Source organism: Calidris pugnax, unplaced genomic scaffold (genome assembly GCF_001431845.1).
Source record: "Calidris pugnax isolate Ruff unplaced genomic scaffold, ASM143184v1 scaffold81, whole genome shotgun sequence".
Classification (NCBI taxonomy): Eukaryota; Metazoa; Chordata; class Aves; order Charadriiformes; family Scolopacidae; genus Calidris; species Calidris pugnax.
The window spans coordinates 12,997,376-13,013,389 of record NW_015090880.1 but is presented as its reverse complement, the minus strand read 5'-3'; the positions used below and the strand labels follow the sequence as shown (position 1 = coordinate 13,013,389).

At 56.1% G+C, this 16,014-nt stretch overlaps 1 protein-coding gene across 1 annotated transcript in view; it reads left to right on the top strand.

Annotated features, from left to right (window-relative positions):
* The window catches only part of PLXNA1 (plexin A1), a 127,621-nt gene that overhangs the window by 45,222 nt on the left and 66,385 nt on the right, over positions 1–16,014 (top strand). Inside the window, exons 4-8 of the mRNA XM_014946778.1 lie at positions 8,961–9,101; positions 11,228–11,328; positions 11,928–12,051; positions 14,202–14,355; positions 14,959–15,058. Of these exons, the coding sequence (XP_014802264.1) occupies positions 8,961–9,101; positions 11,228–11,328; positions 11,928–12,051; positions 14,202–14,355; positions 14,959–15,058 (620 nt within the window). The remainder of the gene's footprint in view (positions 1–8,960; positions 9,102–11,227; positions 11,329–11,927; positions 12,052–14,201; positions 14,356–14,958; positions 15,059–16,014) is intronic.

The following is a 16,014-nucleotide window of genomic DNA, read 5'->3' as shown; positions in this document are numbered from 1 at the left end:
TCCTAAGCAGCCAGGAGTGTGAGGATGGTGGGACAAGCTCTTGACGTCCATGTTGGGGTTATCTTGATCTGGTTGCATGCTCAGAAGTGCAGTGAGGCTTGGAAAGGGAGGGCTTGTGCCGCCTTATTGAGCTAAGTAGCATTGTTAGGAAAATAAGTGGTGCTTCTAAGCTGTGGAGAGGCTGGGGATGGCGGCTCTGGGTCTGTTCTGCTCACCAGCCAGGGCGATGATGGGCTGTGCCTTGCAGGAGACTGGTACCAAGGGTCCGGGCTGGTCCCCAGGGGACAGAGGGATGCGGTCTCCTTGCAGGAGCCGGTGCCTTGGCAGCGAAGGGATGGCTTTTGTTTGGAATACTGAGTGCTGAGTCCTTCAGGCGAGAGCTTTCTTCCCAGGGACTTCTCTGGGACATTTAGGTATTAACTCGCCCCAGGCTGGTCACGTGCAGCCTGAGTCCCGTGGGAGCCGGGAGGGTGACACATTGCTGTGGCTTCAGCGTGCCCGGGGCCTGCTGGGACGCTGGGGATGCCTACAGTAATTAACGAACGGGGGGAAAAAATAATCCTGTATTGCTGCGATGTGCTCTGCCCTTCACTGCTGTCACCCAGGGCTTTCTCCTACACGGAGGGGAGCAGTGGGATGCAGTGAGAAAGGTCCCCATCTCATTTTGCTGTGTGGTTTTTTTGCCCTTCCCTTCCATTTTGCAGGGCTAAAATGCTTTCCCCGTCTGTTACCGGGCTCTCTTACCTCCACAGCTCCCTCCTCTCTTCCCGGGGCTTGAGAAACTGAGACCCACTTACCTGCCTGCGTTCCCCTCCCTCGAGAGGGACATGTCTGTGGTGAGGTTTTGGGGATTTTGCTGTGCATTTACTCTGCAGAGGGCACAGCTGGGTGCTGGCACCGTGCTGCCGGAGGGGTAGTTTTGGGATGCTCCATCGCTCCTTCCTCCGGGAGCTGATGCCCCAGTGGCTGCTGTGGTGTCCCTGGGGACGCCCTGGAGCTCCCATCAGTTCCCTTTAGCCGTGAAGTGCCTTGGAGGTAAAGCATTTGCATCTCATCCAGAGCGCGTGGGGTCGGTGGCTGCACACACGCTCCGGGCAGAGGTTATTTTGCATCCCCTCTGCTCGGGTCAGCAGAGACCGAGGACTTGCCACCCTGCCAGTCCACAGCATCACATAAAGGGGTCCCCGGGGTCTCCTGTCCTCCTCCCGTCCTTCCCTGTGCCGCTTGGCAGCTGTCAGTGCCTCCCGCCCCGTCCCCGGCAGCCCCCGGGGCAGAGGCTGCCCATCGATTCGCTTGTCGGGGTCCCCCCCCCTCTGACTGCCTCAGCCCTGAGCAATGCTGATTGGGAAATAATTGCAATAATAATAGAGATATTTTGCTCCTGAGTGACTAGACGATACAAACTGGGCACTGAGCCAGGAGAGTTTTGAAGGGCAAAGCTGGGGAATCGACGGCTCGAGACCGCGGGAGCAGCCCTGGGGCTGGGACCCGGGGCTTTACTGGGGAGGGGAGCAGGGCAAGTGCCTCTACCTGTCCCGTGCCATGTGGTCCCCAATGTGGGGGTGCTTCTGATTCCTTCCCCTTATTCATTGTCTCCATCACTCCCTCCTGTGCCTGGGTTTGACTGTGGTGAGAAGTGCTGCTCCCGTGCGGTGCTCTGGCACTTGCCTCCCCCTTTCCAGTAGTTTGGTTTTTGGTACAGAGATTTTTCTGATGTGGCACTTGCCTCCCCCTTTCCAGTAGTTTGTTTTTTGGTACAGAGATTTTTCTGATGGTGTTTTAGTCCTGTCAAAATTGCCAGGATGGTGTGTGGGGCTGTACTTCCCTGTCCCGCTGGTGGGGCAATGCGGGCAGACCTGGTCAGGGGAGGTTTTGAGAAGGTTTGCAGAGGGTGGGCGAGGAGCTGGTCAGTGCTGTGCCGTGCCATGCTGGTCTGGCTGGCTCTGCCAAGGGAACACTGCTCCTGTGGGTGGCTGAACAAGAGGAAAAGATGGAAATGAGCTTGAGCGAAAGACAAAGGCGGTTGAGGCGTTTTGGGGAAGGTGGTGCTGTGTTTGTGAGTTCCGCTGGGGCAGGGTCACCCCCCTGTGCCTCCCCCTCTCTCCTATGGCAAACCCCAGTGCCTTCACCCAGTTCCCACCCCACCTTCCCAGAGAGGTGCAGCGAAGTGTGTCTGTCCTCAGTCGGTGTGGCTGAGCTCAGGATACTGCCTGGGGACAACACCAAGGGCAGCAACATGTGCTTTGAAACCGGTTAGATGAACTGGTGTCATATCTGTCAGCATCAGCAAGTCACTGGCGTTTGTTGCTATTATGAGCGTTGGTTTAGATTAAGTATCTCCTTGTTTTTTGCTTTATTATACTGATTTAATTAAAGCCCCAATATTCTCCTGCTCAGGGCGATGTCGGACCTGGGATAAAAGCCTTGCTTGCGTTCACCTTTATAAAACAAATGGGTTTCACCAAGTGGAATTGGGCAGCTCCTCTTGCCCTTGTCAGGCTCATGATGAGGCAGGAGCATCCCAGCCCCGTGCGAGGAGCCAGCAAAAAACCTCCTCCCGGCTGAGAAGTCCGGGATGCTGGCATCCACCTCCGTGGGGCCCTGGCGTGCCAGGTTCCAGCAGTCGGCAGCAGGCAGCTGCCTGCCCGTCTGGGAGGAGGAGGATGAGGAGGAGGCATGTGTCTGATCCCTGCCCGGCTGGTGCATTCCTGTGCAGGCAGCTGGCGGGGCGGCCAGCCGGGGAGCGGAGATAGCCGGGGTGCCGGCTGCCAGCCCGCCCTGCATAGCTGGGATGTTTCTGCGGGGCCGTCCTGTCCCCAGCCCCGGGTGTGAGCCCTTGGGAGATGCATCCCCAAAGCCCTGCTGGTGCCCTCGCCACCCCACAGAGAGCAGACACCCAGCGAGCCCTGGTAAAGCATGGCCGGGGCTCTCCCGGTGGCGATTTTCTTGATACTGGCAAATCTTCATCACCCTAGGTGCCAAAATTTGGTAACCTTCAATACAGTGGGAGGGAGCAGGAGTCACTGCCTTCTCCCCTGCCACCTCCTCTCCGCTTTTGTCCCCTGGCACATCAGTGCCCCCCTATTCCAGCCCCCTGTCCCACCAGCTGTGCCCCCTGGGACAGCTGATGCTCTGGTCCCACAGCTGCTCCTGGCCCCACATTTCTCTGGGCAGCCCCTGCACCTTCCTGGGGAGGGGGGAAGAGGAGTGTGTGTGTGTGTGTGTGTGTCCCGAGCAGCTGATCCAGGAACGTCGTTTTAAACCCCTCACCCTCCTTTGGAAACCGGAGAGGGGCAGCTGCTGGTCCTCATGGGGTGGCTGGTGAGGGGAGGCATGCGGAGGGGCAGCCGGTGTCCCCGTCCCCCCCCCCTGCCGCCTGCTGCCTCGGGGTGAAGCCAGGCCATGTGCCAGGAGGGGCCATGCAGGCTGGCACCCCATGGTGACCCCTGTCCCCCGCCAGCCCCCCTAGATGGACACGAGATACTCCCTTTCTGGCTGTAGCCTCGTCAGCACGGTGTTGTGTGACACTGCCCGGCAGCTGTCACCTCCACCTTGGGGTGGTCAGGCTGCATGGGTCCTCTATTGCCTCTTGGGAGGTGGCTCCATGGGTTAGGGGTCATCTCTGCCAAGACCTGCTCCTCTCCTGTTTTTACTTGCTCTCTCCTGTGTCGTTTGGGTGGATGGTGCCAAAATCAAAGCACAGTGCTGGGCACCCACTGGTTTGGGTATGGCAGCCTGGGGCTTCGGTGGTGCCTGAGCCATGAGCACCAGAGACTTTGATCCAGCATCCTCTCCTCCCAGCCCTGTCTCGTCCCCCCTTGCTCAGTCTCCGACCCCCATGGACATCCCTGGGGCTGGGGGGACTCGCTGCTTCTCCCCGGCGAGCGTTGGGAGGGAAGAGGAGAGAGGCTTTGAAATGCACTCCCGTAAATAAGCCCTTGGTTCGCGTCGCCCGTCAGCGCCGTGCAAGCCCCGTGGAACTGGAAAGGGTCCCCGTGAAAAGGCTGCGGAGTGTGTTTGAGGCAGATAAGTCCCTGCCTTTGAAGTGTGGCAGGCGGGCAGAAGCGCCCTCCTCTTGTAGCTGCTGCCAGCCGCTGCGAATTAATCACAGCCCTGTACAGATAAGAGTACAAAGCGTGGCTGAGCACTTCTCCTGCCCGGAGGAGGGGTCTGCAGGGGACCGCTTGGGACCCAGGACGGGAGCTTGAGAGCCCAGGGAGGGGGGTGATGGAGGATTGGGGTGGGGGACCCCCGTGGGGAGTCTGGCTGTGGGGGGGTGAAGAGCCGCCTCTTCCCAGCAGTGGGTTTGTGGGGTGTCCCCTGTGGTGAGACTGGGTCTCTTGGGGACCCTCCGCCTGTGCCCTCAAGCGTGTGTTTTTGGTCCTGCAGGGAGCCGGTGGCCCACCCCAGCACCCCCCTGACCCTGGCCAGACCCCAGCCAGATCCCTGACGGCACGTGTTAAATCCCAAAGCAGCCTTGGCATGTCTGCAGCTGCCTTCCCTCCCCGGCTGTGCTTCCTCCCCCTCCGCCTGGCATCCCTGGCCCGGGCTGAGCTGTAAAGCCCCATCCTCTGCTGCTGTCCTCCTCCGGACCCGCTGCCAGCGCTGGGTGGCTGCCAGGTCACGGCTGCTGCCCTTCATTCCTCTCATTGCCTGTCTTCCCAAAAGGCGGGCCTGGGGAGATGCTCCTCTCCGCGTTGTGCCTGTTGCTGGTGACTGTAAGGACGTTGGGAGGTTCTCCCCTTGGGGGAACAGCAATTGGGTGATGGCAGTGGGGAGGTGCCTGCTCACCTGGACCAGCCTGGAGGGCATCTTGCCCCGGGGAGCAAGTGTGCTGCAGTGGAAGGAGCCATCTCTCTTCTGATTGTCTCTGTGCTTTTGCTTCCCATTCTCTCTCCTGGGTTTCCAGTCCCAGCCTTGTCTTCTACAGCTCCTCGGGGCAGTGGCTCTTCACTAGCACTGGATGCAGTGGGGCCTGGGCCCTGCCAAAGCTTCTGGATGCTCCAGGGTTATGGTTTGTAAAGGAGAACTGAGGTCAAGGCAGCAGCTGGACCTGCTGATCCTGCTGTCTGGCCATGATCTTTCACCACTTGCACGCTTCTTAGCGAGGCAATGTGTTCTCCTCCTCCAAAACCTATATGGGATTGAAACTCACATCTGCAGCCAAGACAAGACCATCCCCAGGAACCATCTCTGGACCTTCTGGGGCAGGACTTTACCTCCGTTTGGCTGGTGTGTGCTATGCACGGTCACTTGTAACGCTGGAGTGCCTGGGGGTTGAAGGCTTCTTGTCCCTTATCATTCCTTTGCTGGGGTTCTCCACGGCTGGCTTGGGAGGTGAAGGACCTCTTGGAAAGGTGAGATGCCATTGCATCTCCTGGCCTTGCACTGCCTCCACCAGCCCACTTGGCTTCTGGGGGACCAGATCTTAAACCCGTCCCTCTTCAGAGCGAAGCTGTGGTGGGTGCTTGCCCCCTGGGGTGGGCTCCTCGCTTGGGTGGGGAGGGGGTGCATGTAGGTTTCTGGCAGAGCAGCCTCCGTGCTTGCTTTTGAGATGATTCACGCCAGCAGGGACCTTGTAATTTCTTGCCTCCGGTCTTCTCTGTTTTCTTAATGAGGTAGCAGGCCAACAAGCCCACCCTGGCTCCTTCTCCTCCACTGTGGTATGGCTCCAGGGTCCAGCCGATGCCGGGGCTCCTGCCAGCCCCTCACAGGATGCAGCGCCGCCGAGCCCATGCCTGGAGCCAGCCTGAGGCAGGCAAGAGCGAGGGCAGGAATCCTGAGCAAGAAATTAGTGCGAGTAATTATTAGTATTGGGTAATTATATCAGCGTCAGGATGAGGAGAAAGGTTAATAGGTTGGTTTATTTATTTATTTTTGGTAAATGTCTTTTCCCCCGGGTGGGAAGGCAGGCAGGGTGGGCAGGAAGGAACGTGTTTCCGAGGGGGGCTGCTCTGATTAAACCGCATCCTCTCCCCCTTCCCCTGCCCCGCGGGTGTGGGGAGAGGGGGGGAAGCCATCCCTATCCCCCCCTACCATCTGTAAGAGATCTGTTGGGAGGCATCTTCTGCATCCCATGCACTGCTCTGCTGCGTTATGGTCTGACCAGCTTGTCCCCTTCCCGCCAGCTGGGATGGGCACATTCCCATCAGGCTAATCCCACTGGAAAGGCCCTGATGCAGGGTTCCCATCTCTGCCCGCATGGCAGTGGGCACTGTGGGCACTTGGATCCTCCTGGTGTTGGATGACATTGGAGTCTATCTGCCGGTAGTCTCCTGGTGCTGGGGAGGAGCAGTAGGCTGGGTTTGCCTACCATGACCTAACTCAAAAAATCTCTCATGTCCTGCCTTTTGGCCAGCCAGAAAACAACTTGATTGACAGGTTTTCCAAATCTCATTTTCTTGAATCCCAAACCCATCTCTAGAGCATCCTTAGCAGGAGGAGAGGCTCTGGAGAGGAGGGTTCTCACGTGTGCATGCCTGGGGTGGCCCCGTGCCCCCCACCAGAGCACCTTGACATGTGGCAGGCTGGGCTCCAGCCCTTTTTGACTATTGAGAATATTTTTAGGATCTTCCTGGAGCCTCAAATTAACTGGAAGTGCTTCGCGTCTGTTGTTTTTTTTTTTAATACATCTCTTTCTCTTTCCCAGCACTGCGCAGTGCAATAATGTAATGGGGAAATTACCCCGCTAGTTAAAAATTACTGCCAGCGCGACATCCAGCCATAGATCTATTTTAGAACCAGGGTAAAACTATATCGATTCTTCTGTGCTGCAACTGCAGCCCATAAAAGGGTTGGAAAGGTGCGTTTGTCACGTTGCTGTAGCAAGGGGGAGAAACATTCCCTTGCTGCTGGGAGGGTGGGATGCTCCCCGTTACCCTCCTCTGGAGAGCTGGCTTGGACAGGTCTTTGTAGGGAAGAAGCTGAGAGCCAGGAGAGGAGTGATGCGTAAGGGGATGCAGGGAGGGAGGGTTGGGTCCTGGGGGTGATGCTGGGTACCGTGGGACAGGAGGTAACCTAACCTGGGACAGGAGGTGCTGCGTGGCCCTGTACTGCAGATGTTTGAAGCTTGACCTCCTCTGATGTTTGGAGTAGGAGCAAATGTGGTCCTGGGTGGAAAGAACCTCCACGAAAAGGGCAGGGAGAGGCTTTAAAACAGGCTCTCAGCATCTCTGTGTTCCCCAGCACACAGTGGTACCTAGGGTGGGGGTGATGGGGAGCAGAGCCTGTGTATGGGTCTGGCAAAGGATGCTGAGAAGGCAGGTAGGGTTTGGGTTATGGTGAAGGTTCTCCAGTCATGCTGCAGGACGTACAGAGGGTTTTTGACTGTGCTGTGGGCTCCCAAGAGTTACACCTGGCCCTGCAAACCCTGTCCCCACGTCCCCTGGGGAGAGGGTGGCCCCTTTGCTCACTGCCGTGCAGGACTCGTCGCTCTCTGGTTGCTCAGGGGTCTCTTTCTTAATTAAATACATTTGTTTTGTAAAACTGCCTAAAAATAATCCAGGGCTGGTGCATGCAGGAGGCTGGCGGTGAATCAAAGGCGCCGCTCTAATTAAACGGGCCCCGGTTTGTTTGTGAGCCGCATACATTTCCATGCTAATCAGCTGCACACCGGGATCCTGCTTTCCTGGCCCCGTATCCTCCTGATTGGGAACTATGCAAATGCCGGTGGCGATTTATTGCAGGAGGGGGACGAGGTGGCCGGGGGTGCTGAGGCGACCACCATGGGGGGGGCACAAGGCGCTTGGCCATGGCTATGTTGGGGGGGAGTGGGCATGATGATCAGGGCAGGGCTGTGGGATGCATTTTGGGGGCTGGTTCGAAGCAGCAGATTTGCCCCTGTGCTGTGGGGGTTGCCGAGTGCCATGGCTAGGGGTGCAGGACCGGCTGCCCGTGTGTGCCAGCAGCGATGTGCAGCTGGTCCTGGGCAGCATTTGCTCCATCTCGCTGGATGCACTGCTTCTCTGCTGCTTGCTGCTCTTTATTTTTGCAGAATGTGTTGCTGGGGTGGCCCCCATCCCATCCTATCCCATCCCGTGGGAGCAGACCAAACCCACTCAGCCGTTTCTCCGGCACTGTCTGCCTTGAGGCTGCCCCGTGCTGCGGGACGGCCCAAATCTTGGGAGATCGTGAGGGATGTCATTAGCAGTAAGCGTCCCCAGCTTGTGGAGGTGGCAATCAGGTTACGGCAAGTAGCACAGCTGAGTTTAGCTCCTGCTCGGTGGGTGCCTCCGGCCCCGTGGTGCCTCGTGATGTGGTTATCGCCGGTACAGCCAGAAACAAGCGTACTTAGGAAGAGCTTTAACGTAATTGTGAGCCGTAAGGGGATTAAAGCCTTTGCCACGTTCCTGCTCAGGGAACAAAGGCGCTTTCTGAACCTCTGTTGACCCCCAGTTTCCTTGAGACCCTCTTGACTGCCCTGGTCACGAGCCTGAGCATTTCCTCTGATGGATGGGGAGATGGGAGCCCTGCCTGCCTGCGCCGCAGCATCCTGCCTGGCCGGGGCTCGGTGCGGCGTGGCGTGTGAACTGCTTTCCGTACTGCTGTGGCAAGACAGGGTTTGCTGCTTTGCTGCAAGCTGGGGGCTCTCTGCTGCCATGCTGCAAGTTGGAGGGGCTTTTGGGGCTGAGTGGCAGTGTGGGAAGCAGGGCAGCGCAGAGGAGCCCCGCGTATGTGGCTTCCCTCCCTGGAGAGGGGTGAACACTGTCAACATAAACATGGGACAAATGCAAAAAAGGGGAAGAAAACATTGCAGTGTGGTCTTCTAGAAAGGGATGTTTGCAGCATGGCTGCTGCCTTGCCATGCTGTGGTGGCCATGGGGTGGTGTGCTGTGGTGGCACATGGCCGTGGTGTGCTGGCGTGGGACAGAGAGGTGGCATCACTAAATGAGGTACGTTCTGCTTCCCACTCCTTGGGGTGTGTGTAAGACCCTGCTCACCCCCTCTTGCTCTCCCCACAGATCCTGGTGGACTTGCCAGCCGAGAGGAAGCACCAAGCGCTGCAGTACGAGAACGTTGTGGCCCACGAGGGCAGCTCCATCCTGCGAGACCTGGTGCTGAGTCCTGACCGCCAGCACATCTACGCCATGACCGAGAAACAGGTAAGGGGAGGGGATGGTATGACAGCCCCTCTGGTCTCCTGACATGGCAGCCCACATTGCGGCCCCAGCTGCAGCCTGTGCACTGGGAAGCCTTCTGGGCAGCTCCCCAGTGGCAGCTTTGCTTTGTTTCTGTAAAGCTCCTTTTGGTCCCTGGGGACTCCTGTCCCAAGGAACAACAGCAGCTCCTCCTGGCTCCTCTGCAAAGTCTCTGCCCTGAGGCACTGACTCGGGTGGCCTTGCTGCTCCTCTCCTCGCTGGGGACATGCCCCAGGCAGTAATTGTTAGCAGCAGCTGCTTGAAATCCCCATGGTCCCTGGGGACTGAGGGCTGCCCGACCCTTCCTTGCTACAAGGGGCTGGCCATAAACCTCCTCCCTGTTCTGGACATCCTCTCCAGAGCAGGGCTTTTGCAGGTTAGCAGAAGCTCCTTGTTCCAAATGGCTTTTTCTCCTCTGGGGCGGAGGGGACATGGGGCTGGTGTGACCCCAGGGCCTGGTGTGCACCCCTTCGTCCCTGCCTCTCTTCTACCAGAGGTACAGACCCGATCCAGCTCTGGTGCTGCTGACCTGGCAGCGCGGTTGGGGCTCACAGGAGGAAGTTTTGTTTGGCTTTGCGAGTGTTTGCGTGATCCCCAACCTGCGGGAGATCTTGCTGGTGCAAATTCATCCACTGCAGTGGAGCGGGTGAAGCAGGTTCATGCCGCGGTGGTGCCATTGTTTGGGTCTGGCATCACACCTCGTGGTGTGACACAGGGGCTGCTGTTCTGCCCTGTGGTGTGCCTGCATCCTGCAGCATCCCTGCTCCTCAGCCCGGCAGAGGTGTGTGTGAGTAGGAGCGCGGCAGAGCTGGGACCGTGACATCTCTCCTGGCCACCAGCCCGGGGGGTTGGGAGTGGGAAGGATGCTGGAGCCGAACCGTGGGTTTGTCTAGACGGTCCCGTGGGAACAGCAGAGCCCTCTCCCTCCCTCTCCCAGCGCCTGTCTCTGGTTTCTGCTGTGCTGCAGGAAACCTGGAGCTTCCCAGGCGAGGCAGAAACTGGGTCTGGAGTCCTTCATGTTTCTGTCCCAGGCCTGGCTCAGCTAAGCCTCCCTGCTCGGGGGAGATGTTGGAGATGTGGTTGCAGGTGTGGGGGGGTAACACAGACTAGAATTAGGGATCTTCCTAAAGGGCTACTGTGGCTGCTGGGAGCCAGCATACGCCTGTGTGGGATCTGACTGGGGGGAACCCCCTGCTGACCCTCTCACCGCAGCCTGCCTGAAGTAATGTCAGGGACAAACAAGTGGGAACACTACAGATAACCTTACTGGTGTGCAAACTGGAGGGTACTGTTTGGCCAGCCTTATGCCAGCCCTGTAGGCATCACACTGAGCCCAACCCCTGCTGGGCTGGGAGGAAGGAGAGCACCCCAGGTTTAGCCTTCAAGTAGAAAAGTTTGCAAATTTTAATTAACAAGTGAGTCCTGCCCCTTGGGAGCAGTGGGGAAACTGAGGCAGGAGCGCAGCAGGCACAGACAGTTGCCCAGTGCTGCCGGCTCCTCGCATCCCCCCTCTTCTCCTCCCCTCTCCTTAATAAAACCCACTCTCTTCCCTGCTCCAGCTCGGTGTTATCAGAGCGCTGGTGGAAAGTAATTAAATGAACAGTTGTAACAGAGCTCGAAGGGCTTGGAGAACGAGGGGATTTTAATCAAATCTGGAGGAGCAATTAATAGAGGACCGGTAACCCTTTCGGAGCAGGGCTGCGGTAGCCGCAGGGTGCCTGGCCGACACCAGGAGCTGATCACAGAATCACAGAATCTTCTAGGTTGGAAGGGACCTTAAAGATCATCTTGTCCAACTGTCAACCCTGATGCGGGGGCTGAGCCAGCACAGCCCACTCCCACAGCCCGGCAAGGATGCCATGGTGGAAGGAGCTTGGTTGGGGTAAAAGCCTCCTTGAGGTGGAGGTGTCACCTGGAAATGTGCTGCCTGGGTGATGGTGGGGGCTCAGGCTGCTCCCTGCCGCTGTCTCCTCTCTAACGGGGTGGGAGCTGTGGGCCAAGGTGAGTCCCATCTCCGGCAGGGTCTGGGCATGGACACAGCAGGGAAACACACAGCCTGTCCCCCCTCACTCCCTGCCTGTTCCCCGCAGGTGACGCGGGTGCCGGTGGAGAGCTGTGAGCAGTACGAGAGCTGCGAGCTGTGTCTGGGCTCTCGGGACCCCCACTGCGGCTGGTGCGTCCTCCATAACATGTAAGTACCACGGGGTCGGCCACACCAGTGAACCACGGTTTGGGAACAGTGTCCATTCCCACCGCTGGTGTCCTTGGGGAGTCCCCTCCTGCGCTTTGGCCCTGAAACGTGGGGATGGAGTGGTCCTAGAGGTCTGTTGTCCCTTTCCACAGCATCCAGGCTGTGCTCATGAGACATGACAAAGCTGCTGGCACGGCCCCTCTAATCCTGCCCACGGGCTCCCCGCTTTGGCATCCTTGTGCCAATAAGAAAAACTGAAGATAAAACACCCCAGAAGTCCCCGGTGCTGGGATGAGGGGAAAGCAAAGCTCCCATACAGGACTGGAGCACCCATGGTCCCTAGCCGGCACGGCCCCTCTAATCCTGCCCACGGGCTCCCCGCTTTGGCATCCTTGTGCCAATAAGAAAAACTGAAGATAAAACACCCCAGAAGTCCCCGGTGCTGGGATGAGGGGAAAGCAAAGCTCCCATACAGGACTGGAGCACCCATGGTCCCTAGCTGGGCATCACCTCCATGCCAAAGGGCATCAGCCCAGAGCCGGGCAGGACCCCGGGGGATTCAATTCCCTTCCTCACCGTGGTGCTTTCACCCCCTCCAGCTGCTCGCGCAAGGACCGGTGTGAGCGGGCGGACGAGCCCCAGCGCTTCGCCTCCGACCTGCGGCAGTGTGTCCAGCTCACCGTCCAGCCAAAGAACATCTCGGTCACCATGTCCGAGGTCCCGGTAAGCCACCTCTGCTGTCCGCACACCCCCTCACCCCCAGCCACCTCCTGACCTTCTGGGGGCAACGGCTGGGGAGGCGGCGATTAAAAATAACTAACGAGTTTATGACAAATAGGGAGAAAGGGAAAGAGAAGTCCGAGATAAATAAAACAGAGCAAAGTGCAGGGCATTGATGAGGGCTGGTCTATTGATGGAGATAATAAACCACTTGATGATTATTCAGAAAAGACACAAGCGAGCAATAAATATTTCTCCATAATACAAACACCAACATCAGAGCTGCCATTCGTAGGTCGGCGATCCATCTAGCTCAATAGCCTGTCTCTGACCCCAGCCTGCAGTAGCTATTTTTGGGATGAGACTTCGATGCACAAGTCGCTGCTCTCTCTGTGCAGACAGAAAGGATGACGGACTTCCCCGAAGTATTTTCCAGGCCATTAGCACTGTGAAGAGAATACGAAACAGCGTATACTAGCAATAAAGTTTTGAAAACTGCCAGTCTGGATGTCTGGCACTCAGGAGTTCTAAAAGAGCTGCTGTGGAGTTCCTTGGCCGGTGGATATTTGTAAGAATAGAATACTAAATAACATTTTGGAATAAATAAGCAAATGTTGAGAAAAGCCCAGGAAACAGAGAAAGTTCTCATTTTTTTTGCCCCAATGCAGGAAGGGCACATGTAACGGCCCAAATGGCCAGAGAGTGCGTAGTTCGACATCAGATTTAGAAAAACTAAAGGGAAAAAAACCAAGCGCAGGATGCAACTGATAAAGATTTAAGGATGAGAATATAATTAATGCCAGTCAACGCGGTTTTATGTCAAACAAACCACATTTTGTTCTTTGATGAAATTATGACTTGAATTAGAAGAGGGACTGTGGGGATGTGATGTCTTTAGGCTTCTACAAGGCATTTGACTTGGTACAACACAACGTTCTGATTAAAAATTAGCATTATACAATATTGATAAAGCACGTGTTAAGTGGATTAAGAACTGGCTCCGTGACAAATCTCAAAAAGTCCTCGTCAGAGGGGAATTGTCACCGGATGAAAACAGTTTGGAAACCGCTTCTGCAGGGGCTAACGTTTGTTGAAAAAGTGGAAATAAATGTGAGATGGCTGTGGATGGGACCTGCTAGGAGGCTGAGGCTGGGGGTCGGTATGGGGTGAGATTCCTCTGCAGAACGGTTGGTTCTGAGCGGGGCTGGTTTAACAGAGAAATTAGGGCTTGGTACTGCCAAGTCTAAAGTTAGATGTGGAGGGAGAAAACAAGCATTTGCCCAGCGTTCTGGAAAACAGCGCTGGGGTTGAGCCTTCGCTGTGTGGCTCTCCATGCTCCTTGGGCAAAGCCAGGAGCTGGGTGACATTTTCAGCTCTGGGGGTGGTTATGTCCCCGACCCACGGCAGGACGCTGCACGGAGGTCTGGGGTGGTCGGCGCGGGGATGCTGCGCTGGGGCTGGAGTCCAGCTTTTAGAGGGGGAGGCTGAAAACCTCCCGTAAACATCATGTAAATGAGTTGAAGGCTGGAGAAAATGCCTTGCAGTGAGAGACTTCCAGAGCTCAATCTGCTTAGCTTATCAAAAAGAAGATTAAGAGGTGACTTGATTACAGAGTATAAGTGCCTTTACAAGGAGCAAATATCAGGGACTAAAGGGCTTTTTAATCTATCAAGGAAAGGCATAACAAGAACTAATGGCTGGAAGCTGTGAAAAATTCAAATTAGAAATAAGGCAAGCGTTTTGTAAAGTGAGAACTGCTGACCCTGGGAATGACTTTGTGAAGTAAGAGGTGGATTCCTCCCCTCCTCGGCTCTGCCGGCACGGATGCCTTTCCGCGAAACACTCTTTAGCTTGACTCTGTGCTTGGTCTCTGTAGAGGTGAGGTGTAATGGCTTGTGGTACGGTGAGGGCAGAGGACAGGAGGCTGTGAGTCATTCTGTCTTTTAACCCACTTAAATCTACGCTTCTTGCTTGAGCGGGTAAATCCATGGATGGGGCTTGCTTGTGAAAGCCCCAGGCAGGTCTCCCTCTGTGGGTGGTGGAGGAGGGATTGCACCCTTGGTCTTTTCTGTTGGCTGGACTCACACATAGCAGACAAGGAGGAGTCTTTTTTGCTAGTTTTCTGTACTAATGCTCTTGCCTCTCCTCCCCAGCTGGTTCTGCAGGCCTGGAACGTCCCAGACCTCTCAGCAGGAGTCAACTGCTCCTTTGAAGACTTCACTGAGTCTGAGAGCCGCATTGAAGATGGAAAGATCTACTGCAGCTCTCCCTCTGCCAAGGATGTCATCCCCATCACCAGGGGCCGCGGTGAGCTTGGGCCCTGGGGTGGGGAGAAAGCCTGAGACAAACCTTGTCACCATTGTTGCCCCAAAGCCAGGTGTGGACGAGAACAGTCCTCCCGTGACAGCAATCCCCAGGCCCTGAGCAGGACCCAAGTTGGGTTCTCAGGGTATAGGATGATGTTGCTACTCATGGGGAGCTGGTCCCTGGTCTCCACCAACCCATGGGCACAGCTACTTGCTGACGCTGTAGTGGTCTGTACACCAGTCCTGAGCACCCTGGCCTTGTTCCCACCTGTGGACCATTCCTGGGCAGATGTACTGTGGGTGGCCATGTGCTCTGGGGCATTCTGCTGACCCCAGAACTGTTAAGCTCCTCTTCAGTACCACCAGTACAACCCAAGGCACCTTGGGTTGCAGTTAGCTGTAGGGGCTCAGAGCTGTACTTGGGCTCTGTTGGCCCATTTGGTGGCTGGGTGCGTGGGAGTGAACACTTTTTGTTGCAGGTTTTGGGGATTTTGTTAGTTAATTGGGCTGGAATGGTGATGCCCAGCTCCCTCCAGCCCATCACAAGCCTTGGGCTGAATGCTGTGTCCTTTCTGATGCCTTTTTCTGCCTGGGTCTCTCCCAGGGGACAAGCGAGTGGTGAAGCTCTACCTGAAATCTAAGGAGACGGGGAAGAAGTTTGCCTCCGTGGATTTTGTTTTCTACAACTGCAGCGTCCATCAGTCGTAAGTGGCCTGGGCTTTTTGAGATCACTCTGGGAATGGATCGGTGGGGTGGTGTGAGGCTGGGAGAGAGAGATGTTGGCTTTGTGGGTGCTGATGTTGCAAGAGGAAAGGGCAATTGAGTATAGTGGTGTTTGCAGTGAGAAACCACCTCCTTTTGCCCTTGTAAACTGGGACGGTGACCAGAGCACCCACAGCTGGCTTGAGCGTATGGGAATGTGTAACATCAGGGCAGAACCTCACTTAAAATCAGGGCTTTGGGTTTGGCAAAGCTGTGGAAGGAAAAGCGAGTTACTGCATTGCAGACTGTAGCAATAATCCATGTGACCGAAAATGCCAAGCATCTTGTTATTCCTGGAAACAGTTAATAGGAGTGACTTGGCGACGCAAAAGGAGAAGCCTGTGTTTTCCTGCGACGGTACCTGCTTCCCAGGGTTGCTGGAGAGCGAGCTGGAAAGTTACAGCAACATGGGGTGGAACGTGCTGCATGTCCTGGGGCGTTTACCCAAGAATTTCCTAACTGGAAGTAATTGTGAATTTGCTTTCTTGTCGGGCTGCTGTGAAATCTACTCCATGTACGGGTTTTTAGGCGGTTTGAGATATGCATGTGGTAAAATAGAGGAGGTGTGGATTATTGATGTGCTGTCTAAGCAGGGTGTCTAAACAGCCTCTAACAGCGAGCTCCTGATGAGCAGCGGGGAGATGGCTCTGCTGTGGGAACGTTGGAGGAGATGCTGGGGTGTGTTTGGGCAAAGAATTTGGAGCTCAAGAACGCAAGTGATTTCATTACCCTGCCAGAAACCTCCTATGGATGGTGTTGCTCCAGCTGATCAGTAATTATAGATAAGCAAATGCAGAGTGATCTCTTTTGGACAGCTTTTTGCAAAGAGTCTAGCCTGCCTTGGAGGCCTCTGCTGCAGGTTGCTTCTCCAAAGCCTGTTCTTCGAATTTTCCACTTT